Source organism: Homalodisca vitripennis, chromosome 7 (genome assembly GCF_021130785.1).
Source record: "Homalodisca vitripennis isolate AUS2020 chromosome 7, UT_GWSS_2.1, whole genome shotgun sequence".
Lineage (NCBI taxonomy): Eukaryota > Metazoa > Arthropoda > Insecta > Hemiptera > Cicadellidae > Homalodisca > Homalodisca vitripennis.
Genome location: NC_060213.1, coordinates 62629389 through 62646944, shown reverse-complemented (window position 1 = coordinate 62646944; position 17556 = coordinate 62629389). Strand labels below are relative to the sequence as shown.

Here is a 17556-nt window from a genome sequence, read left to right as displayed (position 1 = left end):
ATAAATGGTTTTCAACATCTCTACCACTTAAAACCAATTTAGGACCGTTAAAATATTCGATCTCATTACCTCGTAACAGGAAGATTAACAGGTTTTAATTCAAACTACACGAACCACCATCATATTATATACAATGCATTGTGCTACTTAAGGCTCTAGATATATAAACATGTATTATAAAAAAACTGTACATCTATGACCTGTTTTACTGTGTAAATAAAAAAATGTGTAGAATATGAAATTAATTGTAATGACAAACCTGAAACAACTGTTAATTTATGTTACAATCAGTTTCTATTTTAATAGTAAATTTTCAATAGGCGTATTAAATTAATAGATTTCTTGATAGATCAGTTTTATTGGAGACATATACGAGTTTAAAGTCACATCAAATTATACAAATGTTTTTTTTCGCCGTTGATAGATTTATACAATTATCAAACAAATATTTAAATTATTTTATAAGACCCTAAGGAATTAATGTGAGGGTTTCGATCTAGTGTAATGTTATTTTTAAATCGGATAAGTTAATTTTCGATATATAGTCCCAAAGTTTTCAACTATACTACATCTATGGTAATAGAAGAGATAAACGCTCTTTATTACCGATTGGACAAGACTTAAAGTAGACGTATTTGTGGTTTCCGACTGCTATCTTATCCGATCATAGCTGAAGATATCGAGCTGACATTAATCTACTTCACTGATAGCGAGGAAGGGAAACCATTCCCAGTCATAAGACCGATAGTCCTTTACAAACCAAAAATATAGAACATCTGAGCACGAGTGATAAACTCGCCTTACTTCCTAGAAGAGGTTTGCGCTGCAATCATTTCTATTTTGGAAAATACATTTAAAATTCATCACGGCCCTCCAAGGTAAGTTCCCTGAGTACAGAAAAAGTTGGAAAAAAACGTTTATAACTCCACGAGGAATTGAAGGCACTTAAAGTGGGAAATTTAGGCAAGTTTGTCATTAAGCCGAAATCATAACTGCTAAAGACACTGTGAGCATTGTACACTATTTACATTACTTATAGCTTCAGTGAATGTCATTTATGATTTAAAGAAATTGTATATTTTAAATTCAAAATAATTTAAGAAATTACATGCTGTTTTGATTCTATTCTTGGGTTCCTAAATTTTTTATGGATAAACTACATGTCTCTCCAGTCGACTTCCAAGTACATACTGTAAAAAATAATTCCATAGCCTCTTCTTTAACAATTTTTTCTTCTTTTGAAGAAGATTATAAGTTGTCCCAAAACGGTGCTACAAACTTAGATTCATACTCTTGGATTAATTAAAAAAAAAAAAAATAATAATAATAACAAACAACGCTGCTGCTTGTGTTTTGAAACCAGACACGAAGGAAAACCCAGACTAAATAACTGTATAGTAAAATTACAACCACAATATTTTAAAACAATAAATAAAGCAAAAGATATTAAATCATTATTTTAAAACTTTCAACGGATATAACTCGCAGCTACAGTGTATCATGCGCAAGTTAACGTTCAGAGTTTTTAGTTATGAATTTGGGTTTTTCAACAACTTACATATCTCATTTTACTAATACGATTTTTTTAAATTTTGGACGCGTTTTTGACTTTCATAAATACTTTTTGTCGACTTCGACCCCTTATCGCACTGCACCACCGAATATCACAAGAATTAATTCGGCCGAGATATTGACTCCACGTTAGACGGTAATCGCATTAAATTGTGCACGCCGTAATATTGCCGCCCGGGCTGATAATTATATTGTGAAACAAAGCGGAAATAGGGGAGGAAATAATAATAGTGGTGGGATTGCAGAGTCGATTAAACATATGGCGCCGGTCGTCCCTGGCCGGGGACAATAATTAATTGTGTAGGGACGAGCAAGCGCGGCGTGGTGGGGCAGTTCGGAAAAATTATTTCACCGCGTTTTCCCGCCAGACCGGCTAATTAACAATTCTATACGATTAATTAATTAGTTGTCCGTATTGGCCGCGCATGAAAACATCTGAGTAATATGTAAATAAAACAGAATAATGAGTTTTTAATTACGTCCACGTGTCGTTGCCGAGTGATTTTACAACTAATTTGCAATTTGCGAACAAAGGGACTTATAATTCACGTGATTAAAACTGTTATTACTAAAAATAATAGTGACGGTTTTTAAATTAAATGTGGAACTAGCATTTTAAAATTGTTAAAATATTATTAAAAATCACGTCTATGACGAATTTTTACTTAGTTTATTTTTAAAAACAAGACGTAGAAAAGCACACGAGGGTTCTTTTACTTACTAAACTGGAAGAACAAACTTGCTACATTTTTCTATGAACGTAAACTGTTATGTGGCATTTCATTGGAAACAGTTGGTGTAACCTGTATTGAATTCAGAAATTATAACAGTCTAATACAATTTTAACAGAAATTATTTTATGACGCGCACTACAATAAAATCAACAGTAAAATATCAGCACAATGTTCTTTAAAAATTATAATCGAAAAGTAAAATAAGAATTTTCCTAATTAAATAATTATTGCGCTTAACGACAAAGTGGCAACAGTAAAATTAATATTACGGAAATACAATTCCAAATAAAATAAGTATAAATCAAATAAAACAATGAATATAGTTGTTTCTCTTTGGGGGGAGAGGGAATAAGAAAGTGATCGACTATTCTTGTTCATATCCCCTAAAAGCTTGACTGACATTATTGTCATTATGTGCTTTATTTTATTTGCTTTAATCGTGATAAAATTATAAAAATTACACTGTTATATATTTATAATAGGGTATTACATACTTTCATCAAGGTTATAACGAAAGACAAATCTGTTCCACGACAACCACAGTTCCACGAGGGTTGCAATTGTCCATCTCCATCTTTGGTATAAAACCCGCAGACTTCCTCCCTCAAGAAATCAAGGACGGATTAAACGAGAGCCCCAAATCGCGATAAATATTTTACGACCGGGGTTGTTTGTTTTGGCGGGATTATTTCCCGCAAAGGCTGCATCCGACACCGTGTACAAATATTGGGGGAGCTCTCGGCCGCCTTTATTGGCACCCCCTCCACCCGCCCACCCGTACACCCCTGGCTAACATAAATAACACACGCGGCGGGCAAATTGATTCCCGGGGGAAGTCGTGAGTCGCCTGCCCCCCCCCCCCCCAAACATTCACCCTCGACTTGTTTGTCACGCTGCCTAAGTCTCCATCGCCTGCACGACGGCTGCCTCTCAATATCACAGGGCTGCGGTTGATAAGGTTAGATTTTATCCAGGGGCGTATCATTAAAGGGGGGCTAAACGTCACCGAGCAAACAAATTAGTCCGATTAACCTACTTTGCGTACGCGGTCACGATTTATCATCTCTCAACTAAATGTGACCGTATGTTTTATAAAACATAATACTGGAGCATACCCTTCCATATATTTTCTATCTACATTTCTTATTTTATTAATTGGGTTGTACGAATTTTCTTTGCCCAAACAAAACTGGTGTCCACTCCTTAATGGTCGCAATGATAAAACTTACAATACTAATCAAGGGATACTGATATGTTTAACGATTATTTGTATGTCAACAAAAATATAATTACGTTTTTCCACTGATGCGTGGCAGAACACGAAAGAATGGAAGAGTGAAGATTTATACAGATCGGCTGTTATAGGCTCGTACCTTTGACGTTTTTACGTTTCATATACATTGTAAAATCGTCTTGTCTGCAGTTTTTGCCGAGAGAGAGTGGGTGTTATCATGGTTATAATTGTTGCGTATTTGATAATCTGAAATAGTTATTTCAAACAATATTGATATTTCTTTTTCAATCAAATCCGGTCTACGAATAAACATTTAAACATTCGTGTTGTAAGGTATTTCACTGGAGCCTATGATTGCTCTTCGCTGTTTTATTGAAATTCCAGTGGGAAGCAAGTAAATACTTATAAGATGTTTGAACCAAATTTTAACGTACTCTTTAGGGAACATTTCTTGAAAATAACTTGAGAACCACAATAATTGTGGTAATAATAGAAAAATTGCCCCCCTCCCCACCATTGAGTAAATTTTAATTTGCCCAATACGGATTCTTGCACACAACAGTGTTTTCTTAACACCTCAAGGCGACATTAAATCTGAATGCTCAATAAATGTGTTGCCAATTTATTAATATTTATTGTTATTTTAGAGATAAATCTTGATTCGGCATTACGTTCATAAGCCTTTCATGTGGGCATTAACCATGCGCCGCAGCTCTGCCAACCGAACAAAAACAAATAACAAACTTCACACATCGACACGTAATGAAATACAGGAGTACGTGCGCGCACACGGGTCACGTGTTGATTTGATGTGTTGGGTTGGTAGTACTGACGCGAGTTCCGCATACAGAACACCCTACCAACATAACAGCGGCGATGTACTGTACAGATACGTGAGACAGAGATAGAATAACTTTCAACAAGACATTGTTGTTCGTGGAAATTGAAACAGTATTTTAAATGTGCTAGTGTTATAAATTGTACTTCTGAATGGAAATAAAATATTTAGTTACCTGTGTGTACAAAAAGTAAATGCAATTACAGCTATATAATTTACTAATCGTAAAGTTTTTGCACATCGCGCTCACGAAGGAATTGCTACTTCGATAAACGCAGTTTACGGCACACTACGTTTTATGGTTAGAAACCGGTCGTATACCTCCACCTTAAGACTGGTTCTTTTGCATTATAGCCGATTAAGGTGCAGATCCGTGAGAAAGCGAAAGGGCCGCTCGAAACTAAAGATAATCACCGCGCCGAAGTGCGCCATTAACAAATTAATGTGCCCAATTAGCGTTTACGATAAATTACAACGAGGTAATTACAATTAGCGGCGCCGTAATTACCGCAAAGTGGTGTAATATTGGGTGATTAGGTGGATAATACTGTAAGGCGTCTTGAGGCAGGTTAGGGTCCTTGTCATTACGGGTCGCGGAAGTGGACGTTAGGGGGTCCGTAGGCACCTGCCGAGATGCCTAATTACGTGCCTCCCCCCTTCCCCCACAAGGATCGCCTACAGCCTAGTGTAATAACAGTATGATTATGGAGCCATCTATATGGCCCACGGCGGCGGCGGTCAATAGACTGATTTGTGGTCAGGCGGTAGGCTACACTGAGCTCGCTGAATGATGACCCATTACAGTGCGTCCCCTGTGGGACGTGTTGTTACGGATGTTGAACACTGATTGACCACATTACAAATCACACCCCAACGTTTCCTGTAATTGATTGTCGAGAGCGTCTGTGCCGATATGGCCTTGAATTACGTCTCATAAGATACATCAAATTATAATTATTTCTTAATAAATACATTATTAAATTTATTACTCCATTATTTTGTTGTAAAGTTTTGCAGGTAAGTTAAGGCTTTTCAATTTTCTTGTGAAATATGTGTTGGTTTCGTGTTACCGAAAGTAAAAAAATCTTTTGGACGCGTAAAGTTACAACCAATTAAAAGAACAAAACCTTACTAATTAATCAATATTATAATCTACAATGAACTAGTGTCCAATTTTTAGATAAAAGGTGGTGTTTAGTTTGAAATCTAAGATAATGTACTATGGAATGAACAACAACATTCATTCAAATCTTCACAGCTGTATGTATAATTTGGAGGTTTAAGTTACTACTTATTGGGAGATCAACTAGAAGTGGACGATGATTATTTTCTAGCTTTCATTCATTGTTTGTTTATCATAAGCAATCTGATTTGACAAAATTCACATCGATAAGAGATGGAATTCAAAATAATTCACACTATTTACGCAGAAACTTAAACTAGCGAGAAAATCTGCCAGGGAGTTTACCACTGACGGAGCAAACTCGAGGTGATGGGAGGGGGAGGGGGAGAGAAACTTGAAGGTGACATGCGGTTTGTTCTAATGGAGTCGTCTCAACAACATTAAGCACTTCCTGAGTGGGAGAGTTGGTGACGTGGGGGGGGGGAGGAGAAAGGGTGGCAGGGGGAGCTCAGATAGTAACCCACTTACACGACCTGCTAGCTGTCAGCCACGGCAATTCGGCAGCTGATTTGTCAAGGGGCTACAACTTTCTTATCAGTCTTACCAACTTGACGAGGCGAAATCGAATCCGCTCGACGCAGCGGGCGTTATGGATGTGCATAAGCAAAAAAAAACTTATTACATTATTACATGTTTGGTTGAGAATTGAAGATTAGTGCAATTCACGGTTACTATAGGCTACCATTTCATTTAATTTAATAGTTAAGTACATAGGATTAATTCATTTATTTACGGATTTTACTTATACTACAGTAGTCTACTTATGACGTAGTAATGTTTTCCAAGAAACAATTAAATGTTTTAACTCTCCAATTTATGTTTTTGAGTGTCAAAAAATCTTATTAAATGAAAGAACAATCAGGATCCTAAATATTAAAAACACTACATTACAGATATGAAAAAGTACGCTACACATTTTTCACTAAACACGTGTTAATAAAATGTTGCATAATTATTAAAATTAAGCGTCTTAGCCTCGTAATTTAAGGCCTTCGATCATAGTAAGAGCACATCGATATTTTCAAAGAAAAATACGTCAACTATCGACCCATTTCGTCTTTTCGCTAATTTATAAAAATTGTTTTAATAAATAATCGCAAGACGATTAGGATGACTAAATGGAAGGTAACAGGTGACTGGGGAAGCCAACCCGAGTAATTAGAGGGTAAGTCAGCTCGGTTTGGTGGGTGGCGGAGAGAGTGTTTGGTGGGAGGGGGAGCGGTTGTGTTGGGGAGGGGGGGTGCGGTCAGCCCCACTTCAATTACCACCGCAGCTGTTATTAGTGGGTCGGTCCTACACTGGATACACTGTGGTCAGTTGATACTGTAGTAGTACAAACACTCACTACTTCAGCCGACGCTCAACACCCGTACCATGACATAGAAATGTACTTTCACAACTAGAAGTTGATCTACATTTGGGCGATGGTTAATTCTAGGTAGATACACAGACGTTTTGTAATTTACAAAAGTAGGTAGAGTTTGTAACGAAGAAATATTTTTCAAACACTAAATGGTTTGGCTTGATATTTATTGGACTATATTAATCTTTGAGAAAAATAAATCTCCCCAGATGGGTCCGATTGGACCTTCTTTTGTCTTCACGGGCGAATGAAGAAGTCACTTCACAGTGCACTCGACTCAAAGGCAGCTAATTGGCAATATTGTCATGGGAATACAGAAAAGAAAGGAACTCTCGGTGATCCGAAGTACATCGGCACTGCAGATCCGCCAACACAAAGCTTTCCTCTCGACACTCAACAGCACGGGTTGAATAAAGCGAGAGAAGAGAGAGCCGACCGAATCCAATCAGAGAAAGGCGAGGCGCATTTGCAGTCGACTATGGCGATATTGGATCTGCACTGGTGTGGCAGAAAGAGAAGGAGGGGTGCCGAAATGAAAAGAGGGAACATCCTTTTTTCAGAGAATACGGAAAAGCGGAAAAGATGAAAGTCCTGAAACCGCTCCGACTTCCCCTCCGGCTCTAATCGCAGCCACTTTTCAGTGAAGTACGGGGCGTATTGCCTCCCCCCACCCCACCTCATCAATCATCTCGATTGTGGTTCAATCGTGATTTTATACGTCGACGATATTTTCACAAGCCGTAACGAGGAAGTATCGTCTTGATCTGGAGTATGAATAATGGCGCCTTGAGGGTACAATAATTTAGTATAAACAGCCAATGCAGAAAATGGGTTCAACACTTCTCGATCGTATCAGAATTCCTTTAAAAACCTTTAAGTAAATTTTATTCCTTTCAAAAGTGTTATTTTATTATTCTAACACACAGCATTAAGCACATAAAAAACAAACAACCGTTACCAAACTCATGAAAAATAGTTATTTCTTACTGAATAATGTCCATATTCTATAAAAAACCACACTGCATTTCATTTGCAACTGGACTTGAAAAAAAAAAAATAACAATGTAACTGGTGTTTATATAAAAATAAGATCATTTAAAATTACAATTTCAAGACTCCTCAAATAATACGTCACGCGTCCACGGCCGCTAAAACATTAGTACTGAGAATTGCCGCCTGAGATCGCTCCAAAAAGACGCATGCTGCAGTAATACCAACATAAACACGACGTGAACGATCCGCCAAAAGTTGGCAGCATCAATGAAAGTATCAATGAACGCAAGAGATCCGACCCTTAATACCCTTGTCGCCCACAGCTTGCAGACTTTGTCAGTGTGAAGGTATTGATTATACCAACCTAACAGGGTTAACAATCCCCGACTCTCCCTCGCCGCCCTTATTAAATCGCGCCCTGCTAATTACGCTATTATTAACATGTTTTCCTTTCAATTAATTCTACTTGGCAACGTTTGTTTTACCACTTAGACACCCCCTCCCCGTTCCCCGCGCTGCCTTGCAAGTTTTGTTGCCGCACCCTAACCGCCGCGCCGTTCTCTCCCGCTAATTTGTTCTCTACAGTTTCATTAGTCAACACCACATAGAGGAGAGGTTTGTGGTTAAGCGGGCTCTTTCAACCTTTCCCTCCTTCACGCGTTAAAATAACGTTTTCACTTTTCACTTTAGCTTTAATTTCTAAATGTCATAAAAATGTTAGGGTATTTCATTGGATCTAGGAATATTATTTTAATTCGCTCATCTGTCCATGCTTAATACGTTTTTACAGTCGACGTCTCAAAATATAATTAGCCTACATTAAAAATATTCAACCTTAACAAATAAAAATACACCGTGTTTTACATTAGGCCTACACCAACGACGAATAGGGATTGTTATAATTTTATGTTGTATTTAAATTGTTTTATTCTGGAGCGAGCGGTCTGATACGTAGGACTTTGAATCAGAACTAGAGATAGTCCAGGTTCAGCTCCTTTCTTTGACTGTAGTACCATCGACCTTGCACTGTATCATCTTTCTCCCTTCTTCTTTTAAAAATGGAATCTGCCTCTCCTTTTTATAAAAAAGAACGATTTATTTACTGTTAATAGAGTTACGAAAAATGAGACTCTAGCAATAAACGTTAATTAGTCAAGTAGATTCCCATATTAGTTCTTTTTACATATTTTAAGTACGGTAATTTGCTTTAAGAACTTATTAAATAAATTGGAAAATTGTGGAGGAAAGGATTTATCTATTGCTAACCGGCATGAGGAAAAGAAGATGTAGAATGGGTTATAAGAACGATACATAGACAGCAACGAGGATGGACTCAAAGCCGTATCGAGAATATTACAGGTTAATTTATTAATGTTTAGTTAGGTTCCATTGACTCACCCCATTATTCTTTTTGACAAGATCCTCGTACACGCCAGTGGCCCATGAGGCCCGGCAGCCTTAAAAAGGGAATCGGCCTCTCTTTTTAGTAAAAAAAGGTGAATATTATAACATAATAGTAAACAGCTTGCGAAAACTAATCTTAATTCGTGTAATTTGGCTCTATATTTTACAACGTAACTAAATGTCCATTGTGAAAACCATAGGCCTACTGTCGAAACAGTAGTTATTAGACAATAACATTAACTTTTTAAATCAAATTCTGTTGAATTGAAAGCAATCAGGAAAAGCGCAGAGCGGAGCAGATAACGATTTGTTCCGACGGAGAGGAGACTGACGGAGGGATCTCGGCGGATGATTGAAAGCAAACAACTGAAATGTTCGCGGAGCCGTGCGCTTAGCGGAACGAAACGCAAACATCAGTCTCAGAGAGGTACTGGGTGCGACTGCGGTACCGGATAATTCAGGGAGTCGCCGATAGAAGGCGGGAGAGTCGACAATAACTGTTATTTCCTCAAGTGCGATCACACGACGGGTATAACCTGGCCTGTTACACAAGCAGGATAGTGGCCAGGGGTGTATCTAGATCTGCTGGTACCCGGATCGACAAACCATTTGGGGAGGGGAGGCAGACATTATTTTTATTCACCGAAGTGCGGTCACACAACGGGCATAACTGGCCTGTTATACACGCTGGGGAATGGCTAGGTTGAGTTTAGGTCCTTAGACACCCCGGCTGAAAGAATTCACACGATTATTGGCCTGTTATATTTTTTGATAGTTGTTTAGGGTAGGCTATAACTAGGATTTTGGGAGCCGGGCCGACAAGAAGTGGAGTAAGGGAAGACAATTACAGTAGCCTATTTCCCAATATGTGACCACAAATTGGGCATAACTGGCCTGTTATATAAGCTGCGTTACAGCCAGGCGAGTGCCCAGATTTAATGGACACGGCTTGATAGAATGAAGTGTAACCAACAATAACTACGTTTATGTCCTGAAGTGCAATAGCCAACTCTGTTATACAAGTTGAGCAGTGGCCAGGGGTGTATCTAGGGATGCATGCGCCCGGCCACACACACATGGTGAGGGGAATTTCGTCCCAGCACAGGGAGTAGCCCCCTTAACCCCTGCCTAGTTACGGCCCTAGGTATCCGTGCTCATTGCTCACGCTCGCTTCCCAGACCGCACGCGGAGAACTCTGAGACTTCGCTGACCCGTGACCGCAGTGCCCGGGGAAGGGAAGGGTGGCCGTTCGTGGGGAAATACGGATGAATCACGGTGGTGCTTCGGGGATAATTCGATTCGGAAGATATTGAAGCCAGAACTTATCGAAGCCAGAACTTATCGACTGAAAATAAAGCCAACACGTTTTGCTTTCTCGAAGCGATCTGATCGATGTTTTGTGAACTAAACTTTGATCCTTTAGCTGATCAATTTTATGCTTTAAAGAACTGGTATTCTCCTGTAACGTGTAAGAGTTTGCAAGTAAAAATTCATCTCCTTTTAAGCTTATTGTATTGTAAGAATTATTGTGAGGAATTTAACAAACTCTGTATAGAGATGAATGCTTTATCCGAATGATTATCCGTGTCTGCCAATACCGTCTAGATTTAAGAACTAACCGCGTGGTTCTGCATTACTACTGCTAATGTAGATAATGCGTTGATACGGTTTTGAAGATATTCAAGTTTTTAATAAACTGTATTTCTGCCCGCCTTAACACTAGAGTAGGATGTATGTCTATACTATGATGGCAGGATTTTAAAAATCCGAAAATGAACTTTTTGTATGACACTGGATTTTGTTTAGCTATCAAAATACCAAACACCAGTATGTTTATATTTCGGAATCCACGTCAAATTTAGGGTTTCATTTATTAGCATTTACTCTAGGTCATTATCATTTGTTAATATAACGCTTGTTGGTATAAGCACATAACCAAGTTTTCTTGAAATCTATACGAAATTTCACCTGATAATAAATTCGATCGTCTACCGCTTTATTTGTGGTGGATGTCGAAATGGGAAGGTAGTCTATCAAACAAAAGCGTAAAAAATGTTAAACGTATTTTTTTCTTTCAAAAATAAATTATATTTTTATTTAAAATACTTTAAACCAATCATCAAATACCTATATAAATGTTAAATCAGTACCAGCTTAACCATATACAGAACGACTACTTTACTGAAAAGGGCTGCATTCAGATCCAATATCTCGTTGTCTGTCACTGATAGGCTATTGTTATTATTTGTGTGTCTAACGATAGAAACTAAGTGTGTCAAACTAAGAAAAATATGGTCTGAGAAAAAATACACTTTCATATTTTTAACCCTTTTAATACCACCCCATTTCGACCCCTTCCAAAAATAGCGATTTCATTCTTACTGGAAATTTTACAATCCACTGTAAGAAAAACCAGGTTGTGTTGTTAAACGATGCAAATTGGTGCTCAAGTTTTTCAGATTTTCATCCGTTTTCCAATTGCGCGATCTAATTAAAGACGAATCAAAACGTAACAACGTAGTTACGTTTCAATCGACAACAAACAGTGATTCCCACCTCTCGCACATCTCTCGCGAAATAATCGATTCCGTCTCGCCCCCAAATGAAGCTTGTAACGAAAACCACGACCGAGCCGAGTGTAGCGCCAATCCACCAAAGAGCATACCAGAACAGTGTTGATCAAAACGTATCAGATCCCCGCCACCACCGCCTCGCCCCCCAGCGCGAACTGTCAGGCAGGGGCGGGTGGAACATTGTAATCATTGTGCCGAGTTCACTAGTGTGCAATCCGCTTCCAGCCAGATCTGTAACACCGGCTCAGCCGGCGGATGTAATCATCAGTTAGGAGCATCCGTCTGTATTAATTAGCCTGTACAGTTCCCTTTGTCGGATTACAAGTGCCTGAGTCTGCACCACTGTGATAAGCCCCCGCCCTGCCATCCCTTTGGATTTGCTTCGCACCACTTGAGCGTCCGGAAAACCTCTTTTGTTCAGGGAGTTCCTTCAGATAAAACAGATTGAAGAATCCCTCTGAAAAAGATTCAACAAGATACTGTCGAATTTGAAGTATATATCAAATTTTGAAACAATATTTATTAAATTTTACTTAAAACTTAAACCCATTTTTAATTGTTTAAACATTTTTACGAAGTGTTACTCTTTCTGACATTTCATTTATCATCGAAGATTACAAAGGTAATGAATTATATTTTAATTAGATTTAGTGACACAATTTTCATTGATTTTGGTATGTACACAGGCTGCATTTACTTCCATTAACCAATAAAAGGGAGTGTGGAAGGGCCCAATGTAACGTATGAAAGTTCGACCAACCAATGTGATTGGTTGTACCCAGTGTGTTTATAAATTTGTTTATTCTGCGTAAATTTTTACCTGTTGATTTCTAAATCGATAAGAGCCCTACCTTGGATCAATAGGAGACTATGCATCAAATGTCGGGTCTGTAGGATCGTTTATCGAGTAGACGGACAGACAACGAAACAATTGAAGGACCCTTCATACCCATAACGACTCTACGAATCAAAATAACCGTATGCATATGAGTTCATTCGAGATTGTCGCCGAAAATTATAATTCTTCAGCGACTGCTTTGTTGTTTTCTTTCACAACGAATAGTTGACAAAATAAGAGTATGGGATTATAACACAAGCATTTACGCCGCGCTATGTAAATGACTTAGTCCCTTTCTGTCACTTTAATTAACCTAATGTATACATCGTTCTTATCTGAAAAATTTACAACTGGTGAAGATGAATGTTTTACTTTTCACAATGTTGGATTCTATTTATAATTCTGTTACACCAGATGTAATATTAGGCTTGATCCTCCAGTGTCCCAATTTCTATCTTGTGAAGAAGAAAAACATTTTTACATGACAGCGGTCTTCCGAAAGGTCCTCAACCGGTGAATAAAAGCGCAAATATCCCAAAAGAACTCACATTTAGCCTTCGCGGGCTGAAAAGGTGGAAGAAAGACTCCGCTGAAAAGTTGGCTGTTATTCGTTAATTTGCGAAGGAGGCGGGGGGCTAAAAGCCAGTTTTTCCTGATTAAACGGAATAATTAAAAGTCGCCCTTCTTGTGCTCGCTCGAGGTGCAGTATTTCTCAGAAGTTTATGTAAATGTTTCTTCTCTCGGAGTTTTAATAAGTGACGCCGGGCGCGGGCGGCGAGGCGGAGCGTTTTCTAAACACGGAATAAAGAGCGAGGGTGTTTCTTACCCCTCCTCCACTCCGACCCCCGAGGGAATGTTTTTAAGTTCCGTGATGGCAGGGAATTTATAATTTCACCCCGCCGCGCCGCGTTCCGTTCCTCAACAATTAATTTGTCTCTCGTGAATAATTAAGCCTCCGATCTCGAACAAGGTCTGAGTGGCTTATTGTCGCCATTACCTCCCATTGAAATACATCCGAGTTGAGCGACTTTTACTTATATTTACTGATACACAGTGTTTAATCTTATATTAGTGAATAAAAACTTTATGTCCGAATCGGGATTCGAACCCGAGTCCGTGGTAACTTGTGACTCTAACCACTCAGCCACTGTGGCAGTACGGAAACCAGGTGTCAAGCCTGTACACTCCTATGAGCAGAGCGTTATTTAACTTAGCAGGCGAGAAGCTGCAGATTGACCGCATAGAACGATTTTAGAACACCATTAAATTTACACCATTAAATTTACACTCCTAGCACTGTAAAAAAGTCCCAAAGTGCTACAAGCTAGCTGATGCTTAACACTTTGCTATTTTTTAACTGGTTTTTGGCGAAACTTTATTAGGCCTAACTAAAAAATTAACATTAAACTGACACAAACGAAAATAATTTTCAATTCCATAATAAATCTCATACTTAATTTATTAATTATACTTAAAACTATGGAAATCGATTGACACGTACCTGTTTGTGCATCTCTACGTTGAGACCATAGGACATTTCGTAGTACTGAAACAAGAGTTTGAATAACATAAAAATACTCGCATAAGAAATACCAGACTCATAACTTTGATTGTATTAGTAGCACAGGAAATAAATCATCCGATGGTACAAATTGATACGGAAAGAGGTAGCGCTATGGCCGCTCTCTGTGGAGTAAAAGGCTCAAGTAGTAAATATTTGAACGGTAACAATCAAAGTTACGTGGCGCAAACCTAGCGTCAGACCTCAGAACTAACTGAAATAATACCACGGACCTGAAAAAACCTTATCGCTATGAATGATTAATCTCCTGTGCAATTAATACAACCAAAGCTAATACTAGAGTACAATTCGAATTGCAAAAAGACCAATTGATAGAATTAGATATATATATATATATATATATATATATATATATATATATATATATATATATATATATATATATATATATATATTACAACGTCAGTCTTTCGGAAGAACAGTTTGTTACGTTGTGACTATAAAAATGATTTTAGTGAAACATGGGGAAGTTCATTTTAGATATAACTCATAAATAACACATCGTATTTTAAATAATCGTACATTATAAAATTAAATGTTATATTTGTATATCTACATCCACTTCTCATTTTTACACCGATCCAGCCCATTTTAAAACTGTCCCAAATTAAGCTCTTACTAACTGTACTTGTACAAAGTAAACGACTAAACAGGAATTACAATCCAGAAATGTTTTCTAACTTTTTATTCTTTAACTAACTTCTTGTGAAATTAAAACACATTTACAGTTAAGAATTCAACACTAGAATGTTGTTATTTTTATAGGCTAGCCATAAATATTACGTTTTCAGTGCGCTTAGAAATTAAGCTTCATATCAATGTAAACTCTACATAAATAGTAAAGAAATTTGATAACGAAATAATGAATAATACCATATTTTTTCAGAAATTGATATTTAATTGAATTGCGTGTAAAAATAATGATTTAATTAATTTATAAACGATATACATGCTAACACAACGTAGTAAATACTTTTTGCTGCATCGCAATTCTCAAATCTTGCCAAATTAGCATTTAATTACAGTTCCAAATGGATCGAAAAAACTGATTGAACAATCAGACACTTTATTCGCATATCAGTAATGACTGTCTATAAATATTTAACACAGTATATAAAACTAATTGCAAAGTTACAATGCATGCAACTACAATGAACACATCATATTACACAACACCATTATTAGACAAAGCGAATTAATGTATTAGTGAGGATTTTATAATTGCAAAGCGGGCAAGGGAATTCAATTAAAGAGCGGCACAATTAAATAAATTGCTCCGTGTTGCGTGCATCACAATTAGCATTATCAGGACGGTTGGAGCGGGCGTGCGGATGTGCTGCTGCAGGACTGCTACCGTATTACAGGAAAACCGCGTTACCTTGGAACATCTAGCGATGCTCGGGTTAATTACGGGATTACACGCACGAGGGCAGCACCGCAAGAGTGCGCTATCGTCGCTCTACTCCCCCCCCTCCACCAGCAACACTCAACACTCATTCTTACACCAAAACACACATGCATGTCACACTACCTATAGTGCGTGCGGATGTGCTGCTGCAGGACTGCTACCGTATTACAGGAAAACCGCGTTACCTTGGAACATCTAGCGATGCTCGGGTTAATTACGGGATTACACGCACGAGGGCAGCACCGCAAGAGTGCGCTATCGTCGCTCTACTCCCCCCCCCCTCCACCAGCAACACTCAACACTCATTCTTACACCAAAACACACATGCATGTCACACTACCTATAGTGCGTGCGCCCGTAGTTTTCTGTCGTTTAGGGTGGGATTCGTAGCGGAAACACTACAACGCAATGGCTAGTGTCCGTCAACATGTCTCATCTCGGGTTCCCAGGTGTACACCTCTTTCAAAATTACAAGTTTTATTTTTTTATCAAAACAACAATTTGTAATGTTTATCAACATCACATTTATTGACATTGCTTTGATCATACCGAATTTTTGAAAACATTTCAAACCAGAAAATTGGTAGTGTTTTTTTATCCTAACATATGACTTTAAAACTTAATCGGTTTGTGTATTTTTCAAGACCATTACTTGCTTGAACAAAATTTTGTTTATTCATAATAATATCTGGAGTTCTTCATTTGGGATATCTGCTATATTTTAGGGTGGGACTCGTAGTGGGAACACTACAACGCAATGGCTAGTGCCCGTACGTCTGTCTTATATCGGGTTCCCAGGTGCACATCTCTTTCAAAATTACAAATTAAGTATTTTTTTTATCCCAAAATATTACATTAAAACATTATCGGTTTGTGCATTTCTTTCAAGACCATTACTTTTCAGGTCTGTTTGTTGTAATGATTCATGATTCAATGAATGATTGTAGTTCTCATTAACAGCCTAGTTTGGGTCCTCATGAGTGGGACGAGAAAGCAAGCCGCTGCTTCTGAACAGACCCTGAGTGAAAAGGAAGGGCGCACTTGCCTTGAACATTACCTTTGCAATAGGTTTCCAATCAGGGAACAGGCCTGATCGCCACAAATTTCTAATACGCCACAAAACCTTTATTGACTGAGACGAGATCATTGCCTGTAAGCAATGAATAAAACAACCCAATGTTAATTGTAACGGATGTTCATTTAATAAACCGTTATAACAGAGTACCCTATTACACGATAGTACGTAAGGGAAACGCAGACAAACGATCTTTTACGTTTTGACCCCACAATCAATAGAGATCATCCTTAGGCCAAGAGGGGATGTGCCTAGTTTCAAATATCAAGGACTTTACTATCAAGAGTATCGCTGGCAGACATACAGACAACAATACATTTTTAAGCAGGTCCTGTCTGATTCTTAATATTAAACCAAAGACCAATAAAAATTCTGCCTTGGTTACGGCACAATGAAACAGAAGAAGCGGAGGTTTGTAAAATGAACACGTTAATGACCCCAATTTTCCATTGACGCTCTTTATAATTATACGATGATCCTTCCAGTACCACTCCATAGCGCAAACTTAGACGATGTTTGCGAGATAGACGAGAATGATCGTCGAAACTGCGGTTTACCATCCATCCACGGTTTACTGTTACTACCGCCATAACCGCGGCGCGGCAGCTTTAATGTTGTACAGTTAAAGGCCTAGGGCCACCAATCTAGTACGGCACTAGCAATGTTATATTGTCTTGTCGCGTTACCAGGTTATTACATGCCGATGTTTCTTCTGTCAACCGGTAACCGTAAACTTAAAGTGAACCATTAACCTGGTTC

General features: G+C 38.2%; 1 protein-coding gene across 1 annotated transcript in view; it reads right to left on the bottom strand.

Moving 5' to 3' along the window:
• Positions 1-17556, bottom strand: part of LOC124365928 (transducin-like enhancer protein 4) — a 193365-nt gene that overhangs the window by 100910 nt on the left and 74899 nt on the right. Inside the window, 1 exon segment of the mRNA XM_046822063.1 lies at positions 14234-14278. Coding sequence (XP_046678019.1) covers positions 14234-14278 — 45 coding nt within the window.